The 23,693-nt window shown below is 37.9% G+C and overlaps 1 protein-coding gene across 1 annotated transcript; it reads right to left on the bottom strand.

Annotated features, from left to right (window-relative positions):
* Positions 1-15,072: 15,072 nt before the first annotated feature.
* On the bottom strand, positions 15,073-15,603 carry LOC311187028 (cytochrome c oxidase subunit 6A1, mitochondrial-like; the record flags this gene model as incomplete). Its single annotated transcript, XM_084258241.1, has 1 exon — positions 15,073-15,603. The coding sequence occupies exon 1, from the start codon at positions 15,367-15,369 to the stop codon at positions 15,073-15,075; it is 297 nt and encodes a 98-aa protein (XP_084114367.1). The 5' UTR covers positions 15,370-15,603.
* Between the last annotated feature and the right edge of the window lie 8,090 nt (positions 15,604-23,693).

Raw genomic sequence — 23,693 nt, 5'->3', positions numbered from 1 at the left:
GGGCAGGGAACCTCCCCCTTTCCTGGGGTCCACCCTGTTACAATCTCTCAGACATGGGATATTATTGTGCTGATTAGAATAATGAATAGAGCTGCAGAACGGAAGGGCCCTAACAGAGTTAGCTCACTTTATATAGAATAGGTCCAGGAGCTACTCCTAGAAAAGGTAAATATTTCAAATTGCTTTTTAAAGATTTTTGACTACTGATCTGGAGTCTTTTAAATATAGCATTTTGGTGTAATTAACCAAAAACATCATACTTTACTTTGTATTAGTTAAAATAAATGAGGTATATATGTGATGTGGAGAGGGGTTTTCTCTGATCTGGTTCTGGGAGTTTCAGTTGAAGCATTTGCCTTGCCCCCTCCTCTCAATAATTTTTCTAGGCAATGCTGCTCAACACTTCTCTATCTCTGCTCCTTTCCCTATTGTTTTCTGCAATCAAATCTTCATCGCCAACACATACATAGTTAAATTTTGACATGAATAGTCCTTATGGTTCATAACATTCCCATTTGCCTGCCTCAGATTTCTAAAGCATTTGTTCAGTATTATTTAACTAGTGTTTACTTTGCAAACACTGAGGACCTTTCAACTCTTCCCATTAAACACTTTACCTTTTGCATCTGGCAGCAATGAGTTTTGCTCCAGACAGAGTTCAAATGCCTCTTTCCCTGGTTCTGGAGCAGAGCTACCTAAGAAAAAGCTCTGCTTTTAATCAGTGACTTTATCTATCAGAATGACATCTTTTCCTACTTCTTATCCAAATTTATGTTCCCAGAATTTGCCTATTCTGCAGAAGCCTGAATTGATTCAGTGATGAGTCTTTCTCTTTCTAGGAAAGCAACTCTTTTCGCTCCTCAAGAATGATGTGTCCGAAAGGAGAGGATTTGAAAATCAGCTACATTTCTGATGTGCAGGCACGCATACAAGCATTTAACAGGAGTTGACTCTCAGTACTGCAGGGTGGATGTGGAGTAGGAGTATTTCATACACTTAATTTTTTAAACAAGGAGTATGTGACACTATTTTTTTTTTTTGAAAAAAGGTGATAAATCCTTCCTTCCAAAGCCACTGTGTAAGTCTGTTATAATAATACCCCTCTATCTAGGTATTTTAACAAACTCAAATTTCATGGTCAGTCATTATAATCATTTTTATACATATGCCCTTGACTCTCTTATCCTTGTGTTCTTTCGGCACACTTGGGAAACCGTGCCCTTGATTAAATCCAACGTTCTCTGTTGCCTGTGCCTGAGAATCTGACCGACTGGAGGAAAAATAAAAAGCACAATAATGATTTAATGACCACACACTTAGAGTACATGTTTAATGTTGCCAGTGATCTTGTTTGTTTTGAATTAACTCTCATCCACAGAGGTATCTATTTCAGTCTCTTCTGTCTCTCCAAATCCCTAATACCGTCTCTCCTGTCCTCCTCTTAGCTGATGATTTTGCTTCCTACTTTGCAGAAAAATCAAAACAATTAAAGGGGAATTTCCACACACCCATATCATTGCTTCTACCCACTTAGTAGCATCTACACTCATATACTCTGACTTCCTGATACGAAGATGAATTTTCCTCCCTATCCCCTAAGACCAGTCCTTTTGCAATGAATCACATATCCTTTTGACTACTATTACTTAAGTTCCCGCGATTCTTCCTTTTCTCCCCTATAAGACGATCTCGTGTTTTGCTCTCTAGTGGATCATTCCAATAAGCATACAACTTTCTTGCTTATTTTCCTCTTATAAATATTCATTAATCTCATGTCCTTGTTAGCTAGAACCCATTTTTGTCTCTCACTTGCACAGCAAAACTTAAAAATTTATTAATGCTTGATATCTCTAATTCTTCTGATCCTATTTCTCTGTCTCTCTGTTCCTGTCACTGTCTCTCCCTGTCTCTCTGTCTCTCTCTCTCTCTGTGTCTTTCTCTCATGCACACAGACTTGTGCTTTCTTTAATTTGAATACAGGATAATAATTATAATGAAAGTGTACAGTTTGAATTTTCACTAATATATGCAACAATATTTCTATTTATATAAGTTAGTTTAATTTATTTATAAATTAAATGTAAATGCACTCAATAATTCTTAGATTTTTTTCATGCCCAGCTCTGTATTGTAAGGCTTGAAATCCCCATGTCCTGCATTGACAGCTCTGAGGCTCACAGGGCCCCAAAGGGCTAGATGTGAGTTCTCTCACCATGTGTGCTCCCCACTGATGAGGAAAAATTTCCAATCTGGCTGGTTTCCCCTATGAGCAGGACCAACCGCATTCTACTTGGTCTTCAGCCTAAAGAGTTTTACTTCCATGAAACTATCAAAAAAGCCAACCACATTCTCCTGCAAGAAAAGGGTACCCAATCCTTTTTATACTACAAAGCCTACCTCCCACATTCCTTCTTGTCCACTCTGCTCTGAGGGAAATCCCTTGTATGATTCTAAACAGCAAGTTGTGCTAGACTCCCTCAGACCATGAGAATGTGATTAATAAACTGCTGTCAATCTCATCTGTCCAGGACTGGGTGCCAAGTGTTATCCTAGAATCCTAGGGCTGACTCCCTCCTTCATGAATGGGTGAATGAGAGCAGTTAGAAGAAACCCGTGTGAATTCTTTTGAAATTCATTATACTGTTGCTTGTGTGAGCAGCTTGTTCCTCCTATTGGAGCATTTCATTGTATGATGATATCATAACTTATTTACTCAGTTCCTTATTGATGGATATTGTTTTGTTTTTCCATTTCTTTTATTGCAGTATGTGTTGTCTAGAAATCCTTTCAAACAATGCCGTGTTGAATGGTAGTGTTGAGAATGGACATCACTTTTTGTACTAGATCTCATGGAGAAAGTATTTGGTCTTTCACCCTGATTTTATTTATTTATTTATTTTTTCTTTTAAAGATTTTATTTCTTTAAGCATATAAGAGCTGGGGTACAGGCCAGAGATGCAGGGGGTGAGAGGACTCACCAGAGACAGAGTGGGGACCAGAACAGGCAGATTGACTGAAATACACTGCTGAGGGGAGCAGGGGCAAGTCAGGAGAGGTTTGCTGTGCCATGTGGGTTGCTCCCTGCCTGGCTGGGGATAGAACTCGTGCTGCAAAGGCTGAGGATTTCTTCATAGTGTAGTGCTTAACCCCTTGAGCCACCAGGGAGGCCCCTCACCCTGATTTTAACTGTAGATTTCTGGGAGATGTTCTTTAACAAGTTGAAAGTTACTCTCTACTCCTAGATTTCTGAGAAATTTTATCATGAATGTATGTTTAATTTTGTCACATGCTTTTCTGCATCTACTGATATGACTGTGAATTTTCTTCTTTAACCTGTGACCACAGTAGGTTGCATTCACTGATTTCTGAATGTTGCCCCAACCTTACATTCATCCTTTTGGTCAGGGTGTATTTTCAACATTTTATATACTGGTAGATTCAATTTGCTAAAATTTTATTTAGAACTTTTGTATTTATGTTCATGTGGGATAATCTGTAGTAAGCTTTCTTTGTAATGTCAGAGAATTAGTCCTCTTTAATTTTCTTGAAGTATTTGTGGGGGAAAAAGGCTTATTTCTTCTTTAAATATTTGGAAGAATTCATCAGTGAAAGTCATTTACACCTGGAGTTCCTTTTGTGGGAAAGTTTTTAATTATAGCTTCAATTTCTTTGTTAGATATAGGGCACATCAGTAAGGTTTCTTTAGACAAACAGAACCATTTGTGTGTGTGTGTGTGTTAGACTATTTTTATGTTTATTTATGTTTATATATAGCAAGTGTTTTGAGATATTTATTTTACATATCTCATGTGTATTTATTGCACGTGTATATCAGAGGCAGAGATATTTTGAAGAATTGTTCCACATGATTTTGGGGTTGCCAATTCAGAAATCAATAGGGCATATCTGCAACTCAGGAATTTAGGCAAAAGTTGAAATGCAGTCTTGAGGCACAGTTCATTCTTCTCCAGGATTCCTCAGTTTTTGCTCAAAAATATTTCAGCTAATTGGATGTGGCTCACCCACATTATTGAGTGCAATCTTTAATCAAAGTCAACCAGTTGTAGACATTAATCACATCTTTAAAATGCCCTAAATACACCAATTCAAATATACCTATATTTTCAAATATAGCCAGTCAGTGTGGCTAAAGTATAAGGACTGACTAAATATTGTCTATAAGAAATCCACTTTAAACATAAAAACTCAGGTTAAAAGTTAAGGTATGGAGAAAGACATATACTAAGTAAAAAGCTAGCTCTTAATTTCAGACAAAGCAGACTTCAAAACACTGGAAATTATTAGTATGCATGCATTTAGCAACAAAGCATAAAATACACAAGGCAGTGGCCTCTCTGGTGGCCTAAGGGTTAAGCCTCTGTGCTATCACTCCTAGGGCATGACTCGATTCCCAGCCAGGGAGATACCCACATGGCTTGGCAGACCTCTCCTGTCTCGCCTGCTGCTCCCCTCAGCAGTGTATTTCAGTAGCTCTGCCTGTTCTGCTCCCCATTCTGTCTCTGGTGAATGCTCTCACCCCCCACACCTCTGGCCTACACCCCAGTTCTACACACACAAAAAATACACAAGGCAAAAACTGACAGAACTGAAAGCTCTCTGTCAATCGTTGACAGATCAAACATGTAGAAAATCAGTAGGAATATAGTAGATCTGAATAGCATAGTCAACTTAATCAAGTTGACATCAATGGAATACTTGTAAAACTGTAGAATACGCATTCTTAAACTCCCGGTGGAGTATATTCAACATGGTAGAACACATTGTGGAGCACAAACTACACTTCAACTTAAAAGAACAGAAATCATACAAAGTATATTTTCTGAAAACATTGGAATTAAACTAATGATTAATAACAGAAAAAGAACGATTGGGCATTCCCAAGTATTTGTGGGTTAAGCAATACATTTCTAAGTAAAATGTGTCAAATTAGAAGTCTCCAGAGAAATTTTACAAATGAAAATTATCAAAATTGTGGTATGCTACAGAAATAGTGTTTATGGAGAATTTATAGCAATAAATGCACATATTTAAATTAAAAGAAAGATCTAATATCAGTACTCTAAATTTTCATGATAGAAACCTAAGAAAAGCCACCTAGATCTAAAATATGCAGAAGAAAATAAATAAATAAATAATAAACACTTTAGCAGAAATGAAAAAAAAAATTGTAACGAGGAAAACAATACAGTAAAAAGCTAGTTCTTAGAAAAGAGGGGAAAATTTGATAAATGTCTAGGTAGGATAACAATAAAAATAGAGATGACAAAAAGCTATTACCTGACATTTAAATATAACAAAGAACACTAGAAACAATTCCATGCCACAAATTAGCTTAAACAAAATGTGTCAGTTCCTTGAAAATCACAAACTAAAAAAGCTCATACAAGGAGAAATAGATATTCTGAACACGCCTATATCTATTTAAGAGATTGAAGCAATAACCAACAATCATCCAAAAAATAAATCACCAAGCCCAGATGGTTTCCCTGGTGGATTCTGCTAAACATTTCAAGGAGAAATGATACCAATTTTCCACAATCTCTTCCAGAAAATAGAAGCAGAGGGAATGTTTTCTAACTCATTCTATGAGGTCAGTATTGTCCAAATACCAAAATGAGATAAATACATTACAAGAAGGGAAAACTACAGTCCAGAGTGAATGTAAAGTTCATTTCACTTTTCATCTTAGAGACTTTTCTTTTCAAAGATAAATAGATCAGCACCTTCCCTCCCCAACCCTCTAAAGTGAAGTTGTTTCATACATTTGTAATAGCTAATCTTTTCACAGTCATGAAGTCCCACTTCATGGTGTACTCTCACCACCTAAATGATGTTTTTAAATTGTATACATTAAGATTCAGTGATTGTGCTGTCAACTTCTATGGATGTTGAAAATGCAGAATGTCATATATCCATCATCTCAGGATCACACAGGTTGGTTTCACTGCCTTAAAAAAAAAATCCCTTATGCTTTCTCTTTTTAATCCTTTTCTCCAGAACCCTTGATAACTACTGTTATCTCTATTGTGTCTATAGCTTTGCCTTTTCCAGAATGTCATTTAACCAGTCATACAAGACATAACATTGTTGGACTAACTTCTTTCACTCAGTATGTATTTGAATTTCAACTGTGTCTTTTCATGGCTTCATAGCTCTTTTACTTTGATCACTCAGTTGTATTCCATTATGTGGCTGTACCAGTTTATTTATCCATTCACCTATATAAAGACATCTTGGTTGATTCCAGTTTGAGGCAATTGTGAATGAAGCTTCTATACTTATTTACATGGTGTTTTTTGTGTGGACAAACTTTTCAGTTTAGTAAATATTCAGGAGATAAATAGCTGCATCATATGATAACACTATATTTAGCTTTGTAACAAATTGTCAAAATGTCTTCCTAAGTGGCCTTACCATTTTGCATTCACACTATGAGTGAATGAAAATTTTTGTTGCTGTACAACCTCGCCAGCATTTGATGGTTTCAGTGTTTTTGGATTTTTTGATACCCTGATATTATATGATGTTGAAAGTCTTTTTATGTGCTCATTTGCCATCAGTATTTTTCCTTCAGTGAGACATCTTGTTCATGTCTTAAGCCACATTTTAATTGGGCTGGAAAAAATGCTTTTAGCACATACGATTCTGAGAATATTTTTCCTAGCCTGTGGTATGTGTTTTTATTTTCTTAACAGTACCTTTTACAAAGTCGATGTTTTTAAATCATTAAAGTCCAAATCATCAAAGGATTTTTACATGAATTTTGTTAGTGGTTCTGTGGTCAAAACCTCAAAACTCAAGGTCTGGATTTTTCCAGCATTTTATTTTAGAATATCATACTTTTGTGATTTATATTTATGTCTGTGATTCATTTTGAATCAATAAAAAGCCTGTTGCACCTTTGTTTTTCTCTAACTCAATTCGTCTCATTTCATTCTACTTGCATTGAATAAAAGCCTCCGAATCATTGTTGACGTCTTTCTTGTAATCCTTAAAAAGTATTGATCTGGAAATCCTGCTGACTTTAACGACATACAATATCTCAAGCCGACTACTTATCACTTCCTGCAATGCTCCCACCCTCGTCCAAGCTACTGTCATTTCTCAATTTGTTTTAAAATTTTTAATTAAACATATTTATTTAAATATATATATAAATTACATCACTGTTCATTTTTGTATAATGTTTGATTTTACCTCTCAGGTGTAATCTTATAAAATTCCCACCACCGAGTCCCCCCTGAGTGATCACCATTGATCTTCCCTCCCATTATGATCCTTCTCCTTTTTCCCTCCCCTGCTGTATGTCTCTGATTTATAGTTTGCATGCTAGTTTTGTCCTTTTCTTTTTCTTTCTTTCCCAACCCCTTGTTTGGTTTCCCTATATACCTCCTATCAGTGAAATCATCCAATATTTTTCTTTTTCCTTCTGGCTTTTTTTAATAACTTTGAAACTACTTTTCCTCTTGCTCTCCTACAGTTTATTCTCAAAAAGTTAGCGTAATCTTGTCAATACCTAAGTCAACTTGTATATTCTTCTCCATAAGACCTGAATGTCATCCATGCCAGGTAACAATACACAAAATCCTTAAAATGGTCTATAAGGCCTTAACTTTAGATATTCTGTTCTACTGTTCATCATCTCAATCAACTACAGCTACTGTGAACTTTTGGAAAAATGTAGACATTAACCATAAAGGGCCTATTTACTTGCTCTTTCTTCTTCCTGTAATGCTCTTTGTTCAGTTAGACACATGACTTACTCCCTCACCTCACTCAAAATTTTATTCATATATTTACTCAGTGACACTTACCCTTGACTACCCTATTTAAAATTGCAACTAACTACTCCAGCACTCCTTCCTCTATTTTTTTCCACAATATTTCATCCTTTAAAATATAATTTTGCTTATTTGATACCTCTGTTAGAAAATAACACTACTAGGACAAAAGATATTGTCTTTTTGTTGTTGTTGTTGTTGTTCACTGTTATGTCACCAGCATCTAGAAGAAAACCTCACAAATATTAGGTACTCAAGAAAAGTCAGCAAATTTCAAATCATGTTCCACCTGGATTTTCAAGGTTATTCTTGCATGGACATTTGTCACCCCCTGAACTCAACATTCTCACCATTGTTACCCAGTTGTCCTGCACAAACTCAGGTGATTGTCATTGCTGATTGACACGTTCCACAATGCCCACCGTTATGGAACTCCTGTCTTTTCAAAAGCCACTGGCTTTTATGAAGCTTCAGCATTCCAGGATAGAATTCAGAGTTTGCCTGAGTCACTCTCTGCACCAACAGAGTGTAATTTTGATATAATCATTTGTTATAATCATCTCTTGGGCTTAAGCTTCTTGGAACGATAAAGATATGACTTTTTAAATCACATCTTTGCACTGGTTTACTAAAGTCTAATAGTAAAATATGCAAGGAATTCTCATGCTATAGCACACTTAGTCTAATGCTCACAGCTGTTTCTTCTTCTAGGAATCAAAGGTGCTTCTTGGGAGTGGGGACAGGGTGGAGTCATTCTTCTTGGACTGAGTAAGACTTCATGTTGTCAGAATGCCACATACTGTACAAATATTGTTCTCTAACTTTAGTCTCTGTTACATAGTTGGCTCATGTTGCTAGACTCTGTATTTCAAAGTTATTAAACCCCAATTTTTCCATTTGCAAGGCATATGAATATGGAGAATTATTTAACCTTTCCAAATCTTCATATCCTATCTGTGAAATGAGAATGACGCCAATTCTTGGGGTTATTGTAATTTTAATAACAATAATGTATATAAATTGTTTAAATTACTTTCTGGGCCCTGCAGTCCCTTCTGTCTTGTCCTCTCTATATAGACTGTCAATGTGCCTCTATGCAGAACACAGAAACTTTTCCAGTATAACATCAAGTTCTTTGCTAGGAGATGGCTACGGCCAATAAGGACCTTTGTCCTTATGGAAGTTGTTCAAATAAAAGTTTTTAAATTGTTGTAGCATTATGCATCAAGTTTTAGAGAGGTGCTATGGCTTTTTGGAAGGGCCCCCAAGTCACACCAGCTGGATATTAACTAAGATGTCTTTGAGCAATTAATTTACTGACTTTTCATTCTCTCTTTCTCTATCTCTTCCCCCCCCACCCCAACCCTCTTCTCTTTGTACTCCGGTATCAAGGGTTACTAGACTCCATGGGAATATATTAAAGAAAGTGTAAAATACTCCCTCTTTACATCCTTGGTCTGTACCCTCTACATACTGGTACCTGCCCCCCCTTACCAATTGTGACAACTAAAACTGTCCCCAGACAATGCCAAATGTCCTGGTGGGGGCAAAATTGCCCTTAGTTGACAATCACTGAAAAACTAAATGCTAGGGTTAAATGCGATTTAACAAAAATTGTATTAACTGTGACATAAATCTAAGGCACTTATCATTTCCCGTTTCCTGGTATGCAAAGTTATATGTTTTTCAATAATCATAAATGCATAGTGGAATAGTAAAAGAAAAGCAGGAAGCTGAATTTTAAAATAAAAAGACAACATTCTAGAATATTGAAATTGTACATTCTATAACATGCAATTGTTTTAAATAATCTGCTATGAAGTGGAATAATGAAACTGAATGTCACTTATGTATCCCATCTTTAGACCTTCTAAGTGATCTCATTTATCCCTTCAACTTCCCAGCTTCTGAATACTCATTTTGAATAAGGGAGTGAAATTTTGGGAAGAAAAAAGACCTGAATTTTTGTCATAATATTCTTAGAGAACTCCAAGAACATCACTGTATCTATTTCATGAAATAATTGAACTCATGATTCACACTTCTTATACTTGAGCCTACAGCTCCACTTAGTGGCTAGTATGGTTCATAGGAAAAGCAATGTAAGAGTCATTTTCTTCCTGAATTTAAATAGGAAAACAGATGCCATTTCTATCTTCTGATTTTGTTAGTTACCAAATGTCCAACTGAAATAATAATTGCATTAGAACTATAATCCCAATATCAAACAGTTGCAGTTTCATCTAATCCAGGAGAAAAATCATATTCTTCTTAATAGATATTGCATTGAAGGTCTCATCTCAAGTGTCCAGGTGAGGGAATTCTATGGCTCCTTTTCTGCCTGATTCTGCTCCAATACCAGCAGCAATCAGAAAAAGTAGGGGAGTCAAGAGAAAAGGAATAGTTCATAATAGATTGTCATACCTTCACACGCCCAAAGCGTATCTGTCAAACATAAATGGTCTTCATCCACTGTTCCTGGCTTCCTGGCTTACAGTTCCCAAAAACCTTAGAATTTCCTAGGTGTTGAGAGTGCTAAAGGTACACTTTATTATGTAAATGAGGTGACTTTTGGAAGCACCTAAGGATGGTGATTGGTTGCCAGGAGAACCAACCAGGTGTTTAGAGGATTGGAACTTCTATTCCTAACCCAGACCATCAGGATGGTAGCAGAGCAGGAGATTGAAGCAATTGAAATAGCCAGTGATTTAATCAGTTGCACCTATCAATGGAGCCTCCATTAAAAACCCAAGAGGAGAGGTTTTTGAGAGTTTCCAGGAAGCTTTGTGAGTTGTGGTTTACCTGCAGAGAACATGGGAGCCCCCATGCCCTTTCCTCATACTTTGCCTTATGCCGTTCCATCTGGCTATTCCCTGAGTTATATCCTATCATAATAGTCATAAAAAGTCAGTAATGTAGTGATTAAATGGACTTCTTGAATTCTGTGAGCCACTCTAGCAAATTAATCAAACCCGAGATGTGGTTTGTAGGAACTTTTGTTTTATAGCCAGTAGGTCATAAATAACTAACACCTGAAATCTAGGGCAGAGGGTCATGGGAACCTGTAATTTGTAACCAATTGGTCGGTAGCACTGCCACAACCTGGGCTTGTGACTGGCATTTGAAATAGAAGACAGTCTTGGGAGACTAAGGCCTTCATCTTTAGAATCTTATGCTATCCCCAGGTAGATAGTGGCAGAATTAAGCTCAATTGAATTGAATTACCTGCTGGCATCTGAGAATTGCTTGTTGGTGTGGGGAACCTCTACACATGCACACATTGGAAATTTAGTTGCAAAACACCAATTTCAGCTGGTAATAGGATAGAGGAGATTTGCAATGTGAAGGATGATGGTGACATCCAGACATGTTATGCAGAATTTATAAAAAAAATTTTAAGGGAAGATACATTTATTATTTTATTGTCAAAGTAATACATGCACTTACAACCAATTCAGAAAATTCTAAAGAATAAATAAAATATAGTCCTGTATCTATATAGACAATTACTTTTAACATTTTGGTGATCTTTTTTTCTATGCACATACTACAGAACAAATAGTTTTCCTCTCTGAAATCAATAGCTAACATTAAAGATTAATTTCAATTATAATTGAAGAACATAATATCCATTATTTATTTGGCAAATATTTTGTAATTGAAAGAGCAATATTTGGGCATGACTAAACTTTCTAAAAGTACAAAGATACCAAAAATAAAAAAGTCATATTTAAAACACTAACACATTATTTTCCTTTCTCAGTGGCAATACCTGTTAATGTTAAAGTTATTTTGCAATATAATAAATAATTCATAAATATGCTATGTATATTTTACACCTAGCATTATCATTTTAATGAATCAATGGGTCCACATAGATGAGCTCTATTTTTGTTAATGGTATATTTTGGGCTGTATGGATTTACCATACTTTCCAAACCAATTACCCACTCATGGAAATTCAGTGCTTTCCTCCACCCAGTACAGTGCTTTATTATAACCAACCTGCAACAAACATTTTTGTGCATATTCCTGTGTGCCTGTGTGAGTACATCTGTCATACATATATCTAGAAATAAAATTTCTGATCAAAGCAAATGTGTACATTGAAAATTATGTCAGATTGCCTCAAAAAGAGATTGTAACAATAGCACATACAATTGGCATATAAAAATCTTTAACCTTTTTTATTTGACAGATAAATGGATTCTTTGTTTCCGTTCATATTTCCTTCATTATGAGTGGGCCATATATTTAAGGACTTTTAAAGTTATTTTTGTTTCTTTTGAGAATTATATTTTTCATTTCTTTAACCTATTTTTTATGGGTTTGTCTAGTTTGGTTCCCTTTGAAAGCCAAGCTTGATACTGTTACAGGATATGTCTCCATGGAAGAAAGAGCCTTTGCTGAGTTCTCAGGAAGAGGTGCCTCGTTCCCACCCCACGTCTTTGCCACCATCTCAGATGCTTTGGACTACAACTCCCAGCATTTCATGAGGTGGATTTTTGAATGGAGGGCTTCTTGGAAGGAGGAAGGAGAGAGGCAACCTCTTTTTGAGGTGTGAAACAAAAGGAGGAGATGGAAGTGACACTGACAGATGGATCTCTCTATCCTGGATGCTTTACTTGGAAGCACTATGGAAGGAAAGGCCACAGAGGTGTCTCCAGTTTGCACAACCAGGTTGGGACTGTTCTGTGTGCATTTTCTGCATGCCCCAGCACTGCTTTCCGAGCTGCTGCTGGATTCTGTGACCACCTTAGAGTGAAACAACATCCTGGCATCTAATATATTAAGCAAATACTAACAGAAATGAAGGGAGAAACAGATAGTACAATAGTAGTATGGAATTTCAACACCCCACTTCAGCAATGGATAGGTCATCCAAACAGAAAATGAACTAGGGAATGTTGGATTTAGCCATAATATTGAGCAAATGGACCTAACAGACATAAATAGGACTTTATGCCACCAACAGCTGAATGTACAGTCTTATCAAACATTCATGGACGATATCCCAGGATAGATAATTTGAAAGGACACAAAAAGTCTTAGCAAATTTAGGAAGACTGAAATCATATCAAGTATCATTTCAAACCACAAAGTATGAAACTACAAATCAACAACAAGAACCTGGAATATTTATAAACGTGAAAATTAAACTACACATGGGTCAGGAGAGAAATAAAAAAAAAGAAATAAAAAAGATCAAAAAATGAAGAAAATGGAAAACAAAACACCAAAATCTATGGGATGCTGTAAAAGCAGTTGTAAGAGGGAAGTTTATAGTAATAAATGTCTATATTAACAAAAAATAAAGCTCTCAAAATTAACAACTAAGTTTTATACCTCATGGGGCTAGAGAAAGAACAAAGTCAATCTACTTAGCAGAAGGAAGGAAACAAGCAAAAATCACAACAGAAATAAATGAAAGTGTTCAGAAAAATAATAAAGATCAATGAAACTGAACTGATTTTTAGAAGGATAAGCAAAGTCAACAAATGTTTAGCAAGACAAATAAAAAAGGGAGAGAAAACTCAAAGTCAGAAATGAAAGAGGAGACATTAAAACTGATCCCACAGAAACACAAAAGATCCCAAGAGACTACTATAAGAATTATTTGCTCCCTAATTGGGTAAATAGAAGAAATGGATAAATTCCTGGAAACATACAACTTACAAAATTGAATCATGAATAGATAGAAAATATGAAGAGGCTATAATGGGTTAAAAGATTAAATCACTTTAAAGAACTAGACATAAGACCTGAAACCATAAAATATATAGAAGGAAATATAGGCGAAACACTACGTGATTTGCACATCAAAGACATCTTTACAGACACATCACCCAAAGCAGTGATAGTGAAGGCAAAGATAAACAGCTGGGACTATATCAAATTAAAGAGCTTTTGCACAGCAAAAGAGACAATAACAAAAACAAAGAGAAACCCCACCAACTGGGAGAACATTTTTGCACCCAACACTAATGATAAAGGACTGATCACAAAAATCTGCAAAGAGCTGATGAGACTCAACAACAACAAAGAAAATAATCCAGTCAAAAAATGGGCAGAAGAGCTTAAAAGAAACTTCTCTGAAGAGGAAATGCAAATGGCCAACAGGCATATGAAAAAATGTTCAACATCACTTGTCATCAGGGAAATGCAAATCAAAACTACCATGAGATACCATCTTACACCAGTGAGAATGGCACATATTAAAAAAACTAGCAACAACAAATGTTGGCGAGGGTGTGGAGAAAAAGGAACTCTCCTGCACTGTTGGTGGGAGTGCAAACTGGTCCAACCACTGTGGAAAGCTGTGTGGAGATTTCTGGACCTACTAAACATAGAGCTACCATATGACCCAGCAATTCCACTCCTAGGTATTTACCCAAAGGACACAGAAACATCAATTCCAAAGAACACCTGCACCCCTATGTTTATAGCAGCACTGTTTACAATAGCTAAGCTTTGGAAACAACCCAAATGCCCAAAAATAGATGACTGGATCAAGAAGATGTGGTACATATATACCATGGAATATTACTCAGCATTCAAAAAAGATAAACACATGCAATTTGCTGCAACATGGATGGCGCTGGAAGGGATCATGCTCAGCGAAATAAGCCAAAAAGAAAAAGAAAAATACCGGATGGTCTCACTCATAGCAGGAATCTAGAAAACTTAAATAAGGGACCAGGAAAATGAATAACTATAAGAAAGTGAAAATCAAAATCAACAAAAAACTATGAACCAGAGACACTTTTAGGGGGGCGGGGGCGGGAGGGGAGGGATTGGGGTCAGAATGGGGGGCTGCAATTGTATGGGGAATATAACAATAAAATTTATAAAAAAAAAAAAAAAAAAAAAAAAGATTAAATCACTAATGAAAAAACTCCCAATAACGAAAAATCCAGGACTAGAGGGTTTCACTGAAGAATTCTAACAAGCAAATATTTAAAGAAGAATCAATGCCAATCCTCCTGACAATCTTTCAAAAAATGAAGAGGAGGTAATACTCTCAAGCCCATTTTGTTTTATTTTTTTTTCATGACCAATCAAGTTATTTATTTAAGCCATCACCTGCCATTAAGCAGAGATGGGAGATAAGTATAATGGTCAGCATTTGATACAAGAAGTGAGCTTAAGGTCCCGTACATTTTTCTGGTCCGTGTGCAGAGTTATGTTCCAAGCCAGTGTTGTGGTCCCAAGTGCTTAGGTAATGGTCCAGGTTCTCTTTAATCCTCTTCATAGCCGGTGGGCAGTGGATTCACATGAGCATTGTGGAATAGAGGATGGTACCATCTCCCCAGGGAAAAGGCTTAGACCTGATGCGGAGATGGGGGTAGGCGGCGAACTCGGGTCTCTCATGCTCTCCATGTTTCGACTTCAGGAAGACATTCAGCATGCTCACTGCCACCCCAGGGAGCGCGACGAAGTAGGTGAGAGCCTTCCACATGCGAGCTGAGCCCTCTTCGCCGTGGGCGCCGCTCGACATAGGCCGACCCAGCCTTGGCCAGGACCGACCCAGCAGCCTAGAAACGCCGGACCCTGCCACCGCCGCCATCTTTAACCTGGCCCACAGCGGCGCCGGAAGCCCATTTTATTTTTTTAATGAAGTACCATTGTTTTATATCCTTGTTAATTTTTTTTTGATAGTATAGGATTTCTCCTTTCAGGTGTTCAAATCCACTTTTGAGGCCAGCGTTGCCCTGATACAAAGAAAGAAAGGGGCTCTGTAAGAGAATAAAACAACAAACGGGTATCTCTGATAAACATAGACACAAAAATTCTCAACAAAGTCTTAGAAAACCAAATTTAACAGGACATTAAAAGGATCATATATAATGATCAAGCAGGATTTATCCCTGGCATGAAAGCATGGCACCAGATATGCAAAACAATAAATGATTTAGTAATAATCAAATAACCCACAGGACGTCAAGAAGAGAGGAATACGAAGAGAACAAGAGGAAGTAGAAAAAATGAAATGACAGATATAAACTTACCATATTTATAGCACCAGATCCCTACATTAGAAACAAGGAAAGGTTTCAAGTAAATAATCTAGGTCCCTACCTCAAGGAAATAGGAAGAGTAAAATAAATCCATAGCAGGAAGGAAGAGACTATTAAAGAGTAAGAATCGATGAATGTGAAAATTGGAAAGCTATAGAATAAAATCAAGAAAACTAAGGCCTGGTTTTCAAAAAATCAATAAAATTGATAAACCTCTAGTAAGACAGAAATAGTATAGAAATAGAGGACACAAATCACCACTAACAAGGCCAGAGCAGGGAATATAACTAAAGATCGTGCAACCATTAAAAAAAGGAAATTCTATGAAAGACTTAGAAGAATTGTACCAGTCTTCAAAATCAATGAACTACTAAAACTTAATGAAGATGGATTAAATAATCCAAACAGCCCCATTACTATTAAAGGAATTTAGCTCATAATTTAAAACTCTCCCAAAAGAAATCTTTAGGCTTGTATGGTTTTCTGAAGAATTCTAATAAATATTGAAAGAAGAATTCACACCAGATTTCAAAATCTTTTCCAGAAAATAAGAGGGATAAATGTTTCCCAAATACTTTTATGAAGTCAGTATTATTCACATACCAAAGTCAGACAAATATAATTCTCATATGAAAACCACAGATGAATATTTCTCATGAATCTAAATAAAAAAATCCTCAACAAAATATTTGCTGATGGAATCCAACAGTATATAAAAAGAATTGTGAACTACCAGCAAGTGAGATTTATGCCAGCAACCCAAGGTTAGTTCTACATTTGATAACCAGTCAAGCTAATTTAGCAAAGTAATAGGATACACAGTCAATAAACAAAATTCAACAATATTCCCATATTCAACTATATTCAACTATATTCCAAGGAACAACTGGAAAGCAAAATTTAGAATAATCCTATTTATGAAAACTTCAAAAAATCAAATATAGTAAAATTTATATTATAGAAAATGAAATTTTATTCCATCCTTTTGTCAGACATGATTATTTATCTGTTGGTAAATCTTTTACTACTCCACAGATTTAAAATATACTGTTTTTTAAATTTATTTTGAGATATTTGGGTTGAACTAAATTTACCTCTTTTAAAATATTAGCAGTTAGCAGTTTTGAATGTTACAGAGTGGAAACAAGCAAATAACTGTAACCTTTTAAAATGTCTTTTCGATAACATATTTCCACCCTTTCCTTTGGTGTTATGGAATGTGAAATATTTATGTATTTAATCCTTGCATTCAGTGACTCACAAATTTTGAGTAGGGTCTTAGCAATATGTGTTAAATGGTTATGCGGTTAATATTGTGCTAGTTAGTCAATAAAACTCAGGCATAAAATTTTGGGGGATTTGCTCACTGAGAAATTTAAAACAGAATTTTAGGTAACACATACAAAAAGGAAAATAAGAATATAATTCCATTTACAAATGGAATGGCATTGGGCCTCCCTGGCGGCGCAGCAGGTTGAGCACCAAGTTGTGAAGCTGTCTGCAGCCTCTGCAGTGTGGGTGCGATTCCCAGGCAGCCAGGGAGAAACCCACATGGCGTGGCAGACCTCTCCTGCCTTGCCTGCTGCTCCCCTCAGCAGTGTCTTCGGTTCATCTGCCTGTTTTGCAACCTGCTCTGTCTCTGGTGAATTCTCTCACCCTCCCACGCCTCTGACCTGTACCCCAGTTCTTGTATAAATAAATAAATATTAAAAAAAACCAAATGGAGTGGCATCAAAAATAATGAGATACTTAGGGCTATATATAACAAAAGATACAAGTCTTCTGCAGGCAAAACTACAGTATATCACTGAATGAAGTGAGAGAACCAAAATTGAAAGGCAATCTGTGCTATGGATGGGATCAAAGTCACCACCAGCACCATTTGGGCAACCTTTTCACCTTTGCTGGTAACAGTGTGGGTGGGTGCCATCTTGGAACTCACTCTATACTATTAGACGTGGAGCATGGATCACTGATGAGAATCCACAAACCCTTGGGAAATAGCCAACCAAGGGACCAAGAGGTAACAGGTATGAGGTTCTGCCCCTGGTGCACAAACAGCACTGACCCCTGTTAGCCACCACTTGCCACCACCGCTTACAAGCATGCAGTGCCTTACAACCAGCAAACATCCCAAGGTACTTAGCTACAGCATGGCCTGCTAGCAAGTGGACTCCAGTATATGCTGCACTCCCCTGACAGTCTGAGGCATGTCAGGCCCGGCACCCTGAAAACCAGAAATTGTGCTCCACCCTCTGCAAGTTCCCACCTGGTCATGCTGTCAGTCTGGCCCATCTGCCCATGCTGTCAGAACAGTAGCCTCCAAATGCTTGAGCATCCTGCCCGGCACAGCAAGACCCTAGTTGAGGGCCCCAGCCGCACCCACAAGATCCTCTGCACCTGCAAATCAGGCCTGTTGGTCAGAGCCAGGTCTACAAGGCCCCAGCCACTGGGTCCTAAAGCCCGTACTACAGCTACCACTACCAGCACCCAAGTTACACCAGAATACATCTTGAAACATAGTTTCTAGCTGAGGGCCACACTTCCCATAGGTAGCCCCCCTTGTAACACCACAGGCTGATACTGGCACTGTGCACTGCTGTTGGACCAGCAAGCACCAACATGGCAGTTAGCCTAGATACACTGGGTATATCTGGCAGCAATACCAGGCAGCCACACACCAAGTCTGGACCCACAGCACCATCCACTCGGCACACCTTAGTCCAAGGTTGAGCCAAACCCAAGCAAAGCACCCTATCCACAGCACTGCCATGATGCATCAGGAAGGTGGATGCAGAGCACAAAAGGGCACACCTCCAGCAGCTACCTGGAGAATTGAGATGCCAAGTGACATTATTTGCATAAAACTAAACCCTCTGTCCTAGAACAGGTAGTAGTGTTGCCTAAAACAGAAATAAGCGGAGAGAATCAAGGAAAATGGGAAAACAGGAAAACGCAACCCAAACGAAAAAGCAAAACAAAACTCTGGAAAAAGATCCTAAAATATGGAGATAAGAAAACTACCTGAGGGAAAATTGAAAGTAATGGCAATAAAGATGCTCAATGGTCTTTGGAGAAGAATGGATGAAGTAGAAAAATTAAGGAACTTTCAAACAGAATTCACAGAGTTGAGGAATGCAATAATAGAACTAAAAATACAACAGAGAGGTACAACAGAATGGATAAAGCAGAAGAATGAATAAGTGTACTGGAAGACCCCCAGAACTCATCCAGAAAGAGCATAAAAATGAAAGAAGTATTAAAAAAATAAAGATACAGGCCTCCTCTGGTGGCACAGTGGTTGAGCGCTGGGCTGTGAAGCTGCCCGCAGCCTCTGCAGCGCCGGTTCGATCCCCGGGCGCCAGCGAGGGGCCCACATGGCACGCAGACCTATCCTGCTGCTTGCTGCTCCCCTCAGCAGTGTACTTCGTCAGTCTGCCTGTTCTGTTCCCCGCTCTGGCTCTGGTGAATTCTCTCACCTTTCCGTACTTCTGACTGTGCCCAGTACTTGTAGAAATAAATTTTAAAAAAATCTTAAAAAAAATAAAGATACAACAAGAGATCTCTGGGATAACATGAAAAGGAATATTCACACTACAGGGTTCCCAGAAAAATAAGCAAAGGGCCCAGAAATACATTTGAAGCAATAATCACTGAAAACATCTAATCTGGGGAAAGCAGCAGACATTAAGGTAAAGGAGCCCCGGAAGTTCCAAATAAGAGCCTAAAGACACCTATACTGAATCACATTATAATTAAAGAGGATTTTAAAGGCAGTAAGAGGAAAGCAGGTGTCACATGCAAGGGAAGCTCCAGAGTTTATCACCATAGTTTTCAGCAGAAACATTGTAGGTTTGAAGGGAGTGACATGACATACTCAAAGTTCATAAAGTAAAAAACTTCCAACCAATCATTCTATGCCCACCAAAATGATCATTCAGATTTGAAGGAGAGATCAAGAGCTTTCCAGACAAGCAAAAACTAAAGATTAATCACCACTAAACTGGCATTACAAGAAATGCTAAAGGGACTCATTTAAACTCAAAAGGCAGTAAATAAAAGCATGAAAACATATGAGAGAGAAAATAAGATCTCTCTTTTAAAGATATACTCACAGTAAATAGTGGACCAAGCACCTATAAAACAGGTAATAGTGTGTAAGTACTCATGGGCATGAGGTTTCTTTATGAGGTCATGAAATGTTTTAAGATTTGTTTATGGTGATGCTTGTACAACCTTTGAATGTATTATGAGCCATTGAATTGTACACTTTAAAGCTGTGAAGTTTATGGTATGCAAATAATGTATCAATAAAGCTTTTAAAAAATAAATGAATGTCTCATATAAGCAGTAGGTTATGAGAGTCTAGAGCTCAGAAGAGTTATTCGGGCTGGTAATAATTATTTGGGTATTATCAGTGTACAGATGACATTGAAATGAATGAGAATAGATATAACATCTATTGTTGTAGATGTAATAAGATATTTGTAAAGGCAGGACTGGGCACAGTGCAGGTTTTCTGATCCCATGCAGACCGGGTAAAGGAGGAGTCAGAGTCCTCAGTGGTTTTGCAGGTTTTTTATTTGGGGTTCACCAGGCATATGGCAGGCAGGGGTGCTGGCTAGGGGGCTGGGAGGCTGGCAGGCCTCCAGCCTCCCAGCCCCCAGCAAGTCTTCACTCTATCTGGGTTCTCTAGCGTTCGTTCTGCTGCTTCTCGGCTTCTCTTTCAGCTTCGGCTTCGGCTTCTACTGCTGCTGCTGCTACTGCTGCTGCTGCTGGCGTCCCCGTGACGCCGCCCTTAAAAGCACAGTCTTAGCTCAGGTGAATCCCATCTACCTATGCCAACACCCTATTCCAGGTGCCCGCCATCAGGCATGCATTCAGGACAAGGATCCATCATCTATCCTGATGGCGGAAGGGCAGAAAAGCCTGACATTTTCTTTACCCTACAATATTAAAAACATTTAAAGTGATATAATGTAGTGAAACTGAGCCTTGATGCACTACAACATTTAAAGTTCAGAAATATGAGAAGAAACCAGAAGAGAAAGAAATGTGACCAGATAGCAGAGTTAGGATATTTTTCTATAGCCACAATCCACTGCACCAGGAATATAGGAAACAAACCGGGAGAGAGTGGTCTCCCAGAAACCAACAGAGGGTATTTTGAGGAAGGAGTGATAAATTTTGACAAAAACTGCTGATATGTTAAATAAATGAGAACTCAGAAGAAATGGCTTTGTATTTAACAATGTAGAGGTCATTGATGACCTTAACAGGAGGCCTTTAATTCTTCTCTGTGGAATGGTAGAGATGAATGTGATTGGAATTAATATAAAATGTCTTTGGAGAAGGATTGCAGAGAGTTAATTTGATACATGTGCTGATAAGTGGTAACCACTGGCTATTTTTATGCTCAGTGAAGTAGGAATTCAGGTCATTAAGTGAGAATGAATATAAAGGAGATTTTCTCTTTTTTTCTTTAAGATTTATTTATTTATTTATTTATTTATACAAGCACTGGGCACAGTCAGAAGCGCAGAAGGGTGAGAGGATTCACCAGAGCCAGAGCGGGGAGCAGAGCAGGCAGAAGGACCGAAGCACACTGCTGAGGGGAGCAGCGGGCGGCAGGAGATGTCTGCATGCCATGCGGGACCCTCCTCTGGTGGCCGGGGAGCAGCCGGGGATTGAACCAGTGCTGCAGAGGCCGCGGGCAGCTTCGCAACCCAGCGCTCAACCGCTGCGCCACTGGGGAGGCCCTCTTTTTTTCTTTATATGTATTTTACATCAGTGTTCATTTTTAAACAATGTTTGCTCCCCGCCCCTCTCAGGTGTAGTCCCCATAGAATTTCCTTCCCCAATGCACCCGTGCACCATCACCTCAGGCCCCTGTGCTCCTCCCTCCCTGCCTCCCCTTGATCCCTCTCCCTCCTCCTCCCTGCAGGATGTCTCTGGTTTGTAATTGTCTGTTTGTTTTTGTTTTGTTTTGTTGCATTTTTGTATTGTTATTATCCCCCCCTCCCATGTCTTATTTGGTTCCCCTATATTTAAAGGAGGAAATTTTAGAGAAATAAGGACAGAGAAGAAAACACAAATTTTTCATCCAGGAGAGTGGGGAGAGTAAGTAGACTAGGGTAATGCAGTATAAGTTACTGGGGGCATTGCTAGGTGACTGGTGGCTTTTATTCATGAATTTAAAGTGAGACCAGTGAGCACAGTTGTGTGTTTTTCTACAACCACAATCAGTTATGTGGAAGAGACAAGTTTGATTCAGGGAAATCTGTGATTTTGTGAAGCAAAAGAAAGTCAGTGGAGTTAAGCGTCCATATAAAGGACTGAGTATGTTGATGCATCATGCAATCTTATCTGAATAAGGCATTGAGAACATATTTGTGTGCGTATAAAGGGCAGTAACGAGGTGTTATAATCAATGGATTATGTGTCCATATGGCGACAAAGACTATTTTAAGTGCAGTGATAGAGTCAGCAGGGGTAATAATGGTGGTGGTCTTGAGAGTAGGGCAATTGACACAGAGCTTTTATCAAACAATTATAATTGTTGGTAATGATATGGCCTAGAGTGTGTTACTGTGGGAATATGTGGTTGAGATAATGTGGTCAAATTAGGAAGACATGGATTACAGAAGGGAGGATGTAGACAGAATAATGAAAGTAGATACTAACTCTAACAGGAATTATAACAGAAGTAGTGTTGGAGGAAATGACAGCCAGCCAAGTGCTCAAATTTTTAAAGAATGAGAAGGAAGGATGTGGGATTCTATATATCATTGCAGCAAGGAGGGGTGAGTAATGCAGAGTATAATCTTATGGCAAGAGAGTCAATGGTGGCGGGCTATCAAGAAGAAAGGAGGGGTAGTAATCTAGAGGGGACAATTGGAAGTTGAAACAGGGCACAAAGGAAAGGATCAAAGTACTAGGTGTTGGAAGTAGGGAGGGTAATAACAGATGGCTAGGAATTTCTGGCCTGCCTTATGAATAGCAATAATAGTGTCTCATTTTTAAAAAAATGTCCTTTCTTTGCATTTTTGGTCATAAGTGACAGGATAATTAATTGTGATCTTAATTTGTCCTCACTGAATTTCCTCTTTCCAAGTTATGGAGGGTTTATTTTTCTTGGGCATGTACAAAGGTTATACAGTGGAACTTAAAGCAAAAATGTTGGAAATACATTTTTTTTAAGTCTAAGCTCTTTGACACATTTTGATAGATCGTTCTCATAAAGGGATAGGAAAGAGGTAATTTTACTGTGATGTGAGATGAGGTGGGGACATAGTGAATCTTTCTTAAGGGAAGAGAGATTCATCTGAGATAGGAAAAGACAGGAGGAAGTGTGTTTACTAAAACAGCAGAGGTCTCATACAATCAGCACCCAGGGACATAGTGCGACCTCAGTGGGCATGACGCTGGGTGTCTGGGTTCCTTGCATTGATAAAGATTTCCATTAAGCAAGATGAAAATGCATACATTGTGCAAAAATGAAAAATGATGTAAAAATATATAAAATTAAAAGAAGTCTTTGTAGAGAGACCAGTGAAATTGCTCTGAGGATTTTAAGGTGAAAGCCATTTGCTTGAGTTGTTGAAGATTCAACCCTGGTCATAATTTAAAAATAAAAAAGTCAAAAAAGAAAAATATTTCCATGATTAAACATGGCACAATTCTCAAGAGTCATTGCAGGAGACTAAGGGAGGAATGAATGTATCAGTGTTGACTGGTGTCCACCATAAAGCAGTGCGGTATCTCTGCTTTGTGCCACCCTACTGGATGAACGAGGAGAGTACAAATAATGATTTTCTTCTCAGATTGGTGGGATGAGAATTGGAGTTCAAAATAACCATGTCTTTATTTTTTT

This window comes from Talpa europaea (genome assembly GCF_964194135.1).
Source record: "Talpa europaea genome assembly, chromosome: X".
In the NCBI taxonomy this organism is placed as follows: domain Eukaryota; kingdom Metazoa; phylum Chordata; class Mammalia; order Eulipotyphla; family Talpidae; genus Talpa; species Talpa europaea.
Note: the sequence above shows the minus strand (reverse complement) of the source record. Positions and strands in the feature narration are given on the sequence as shown.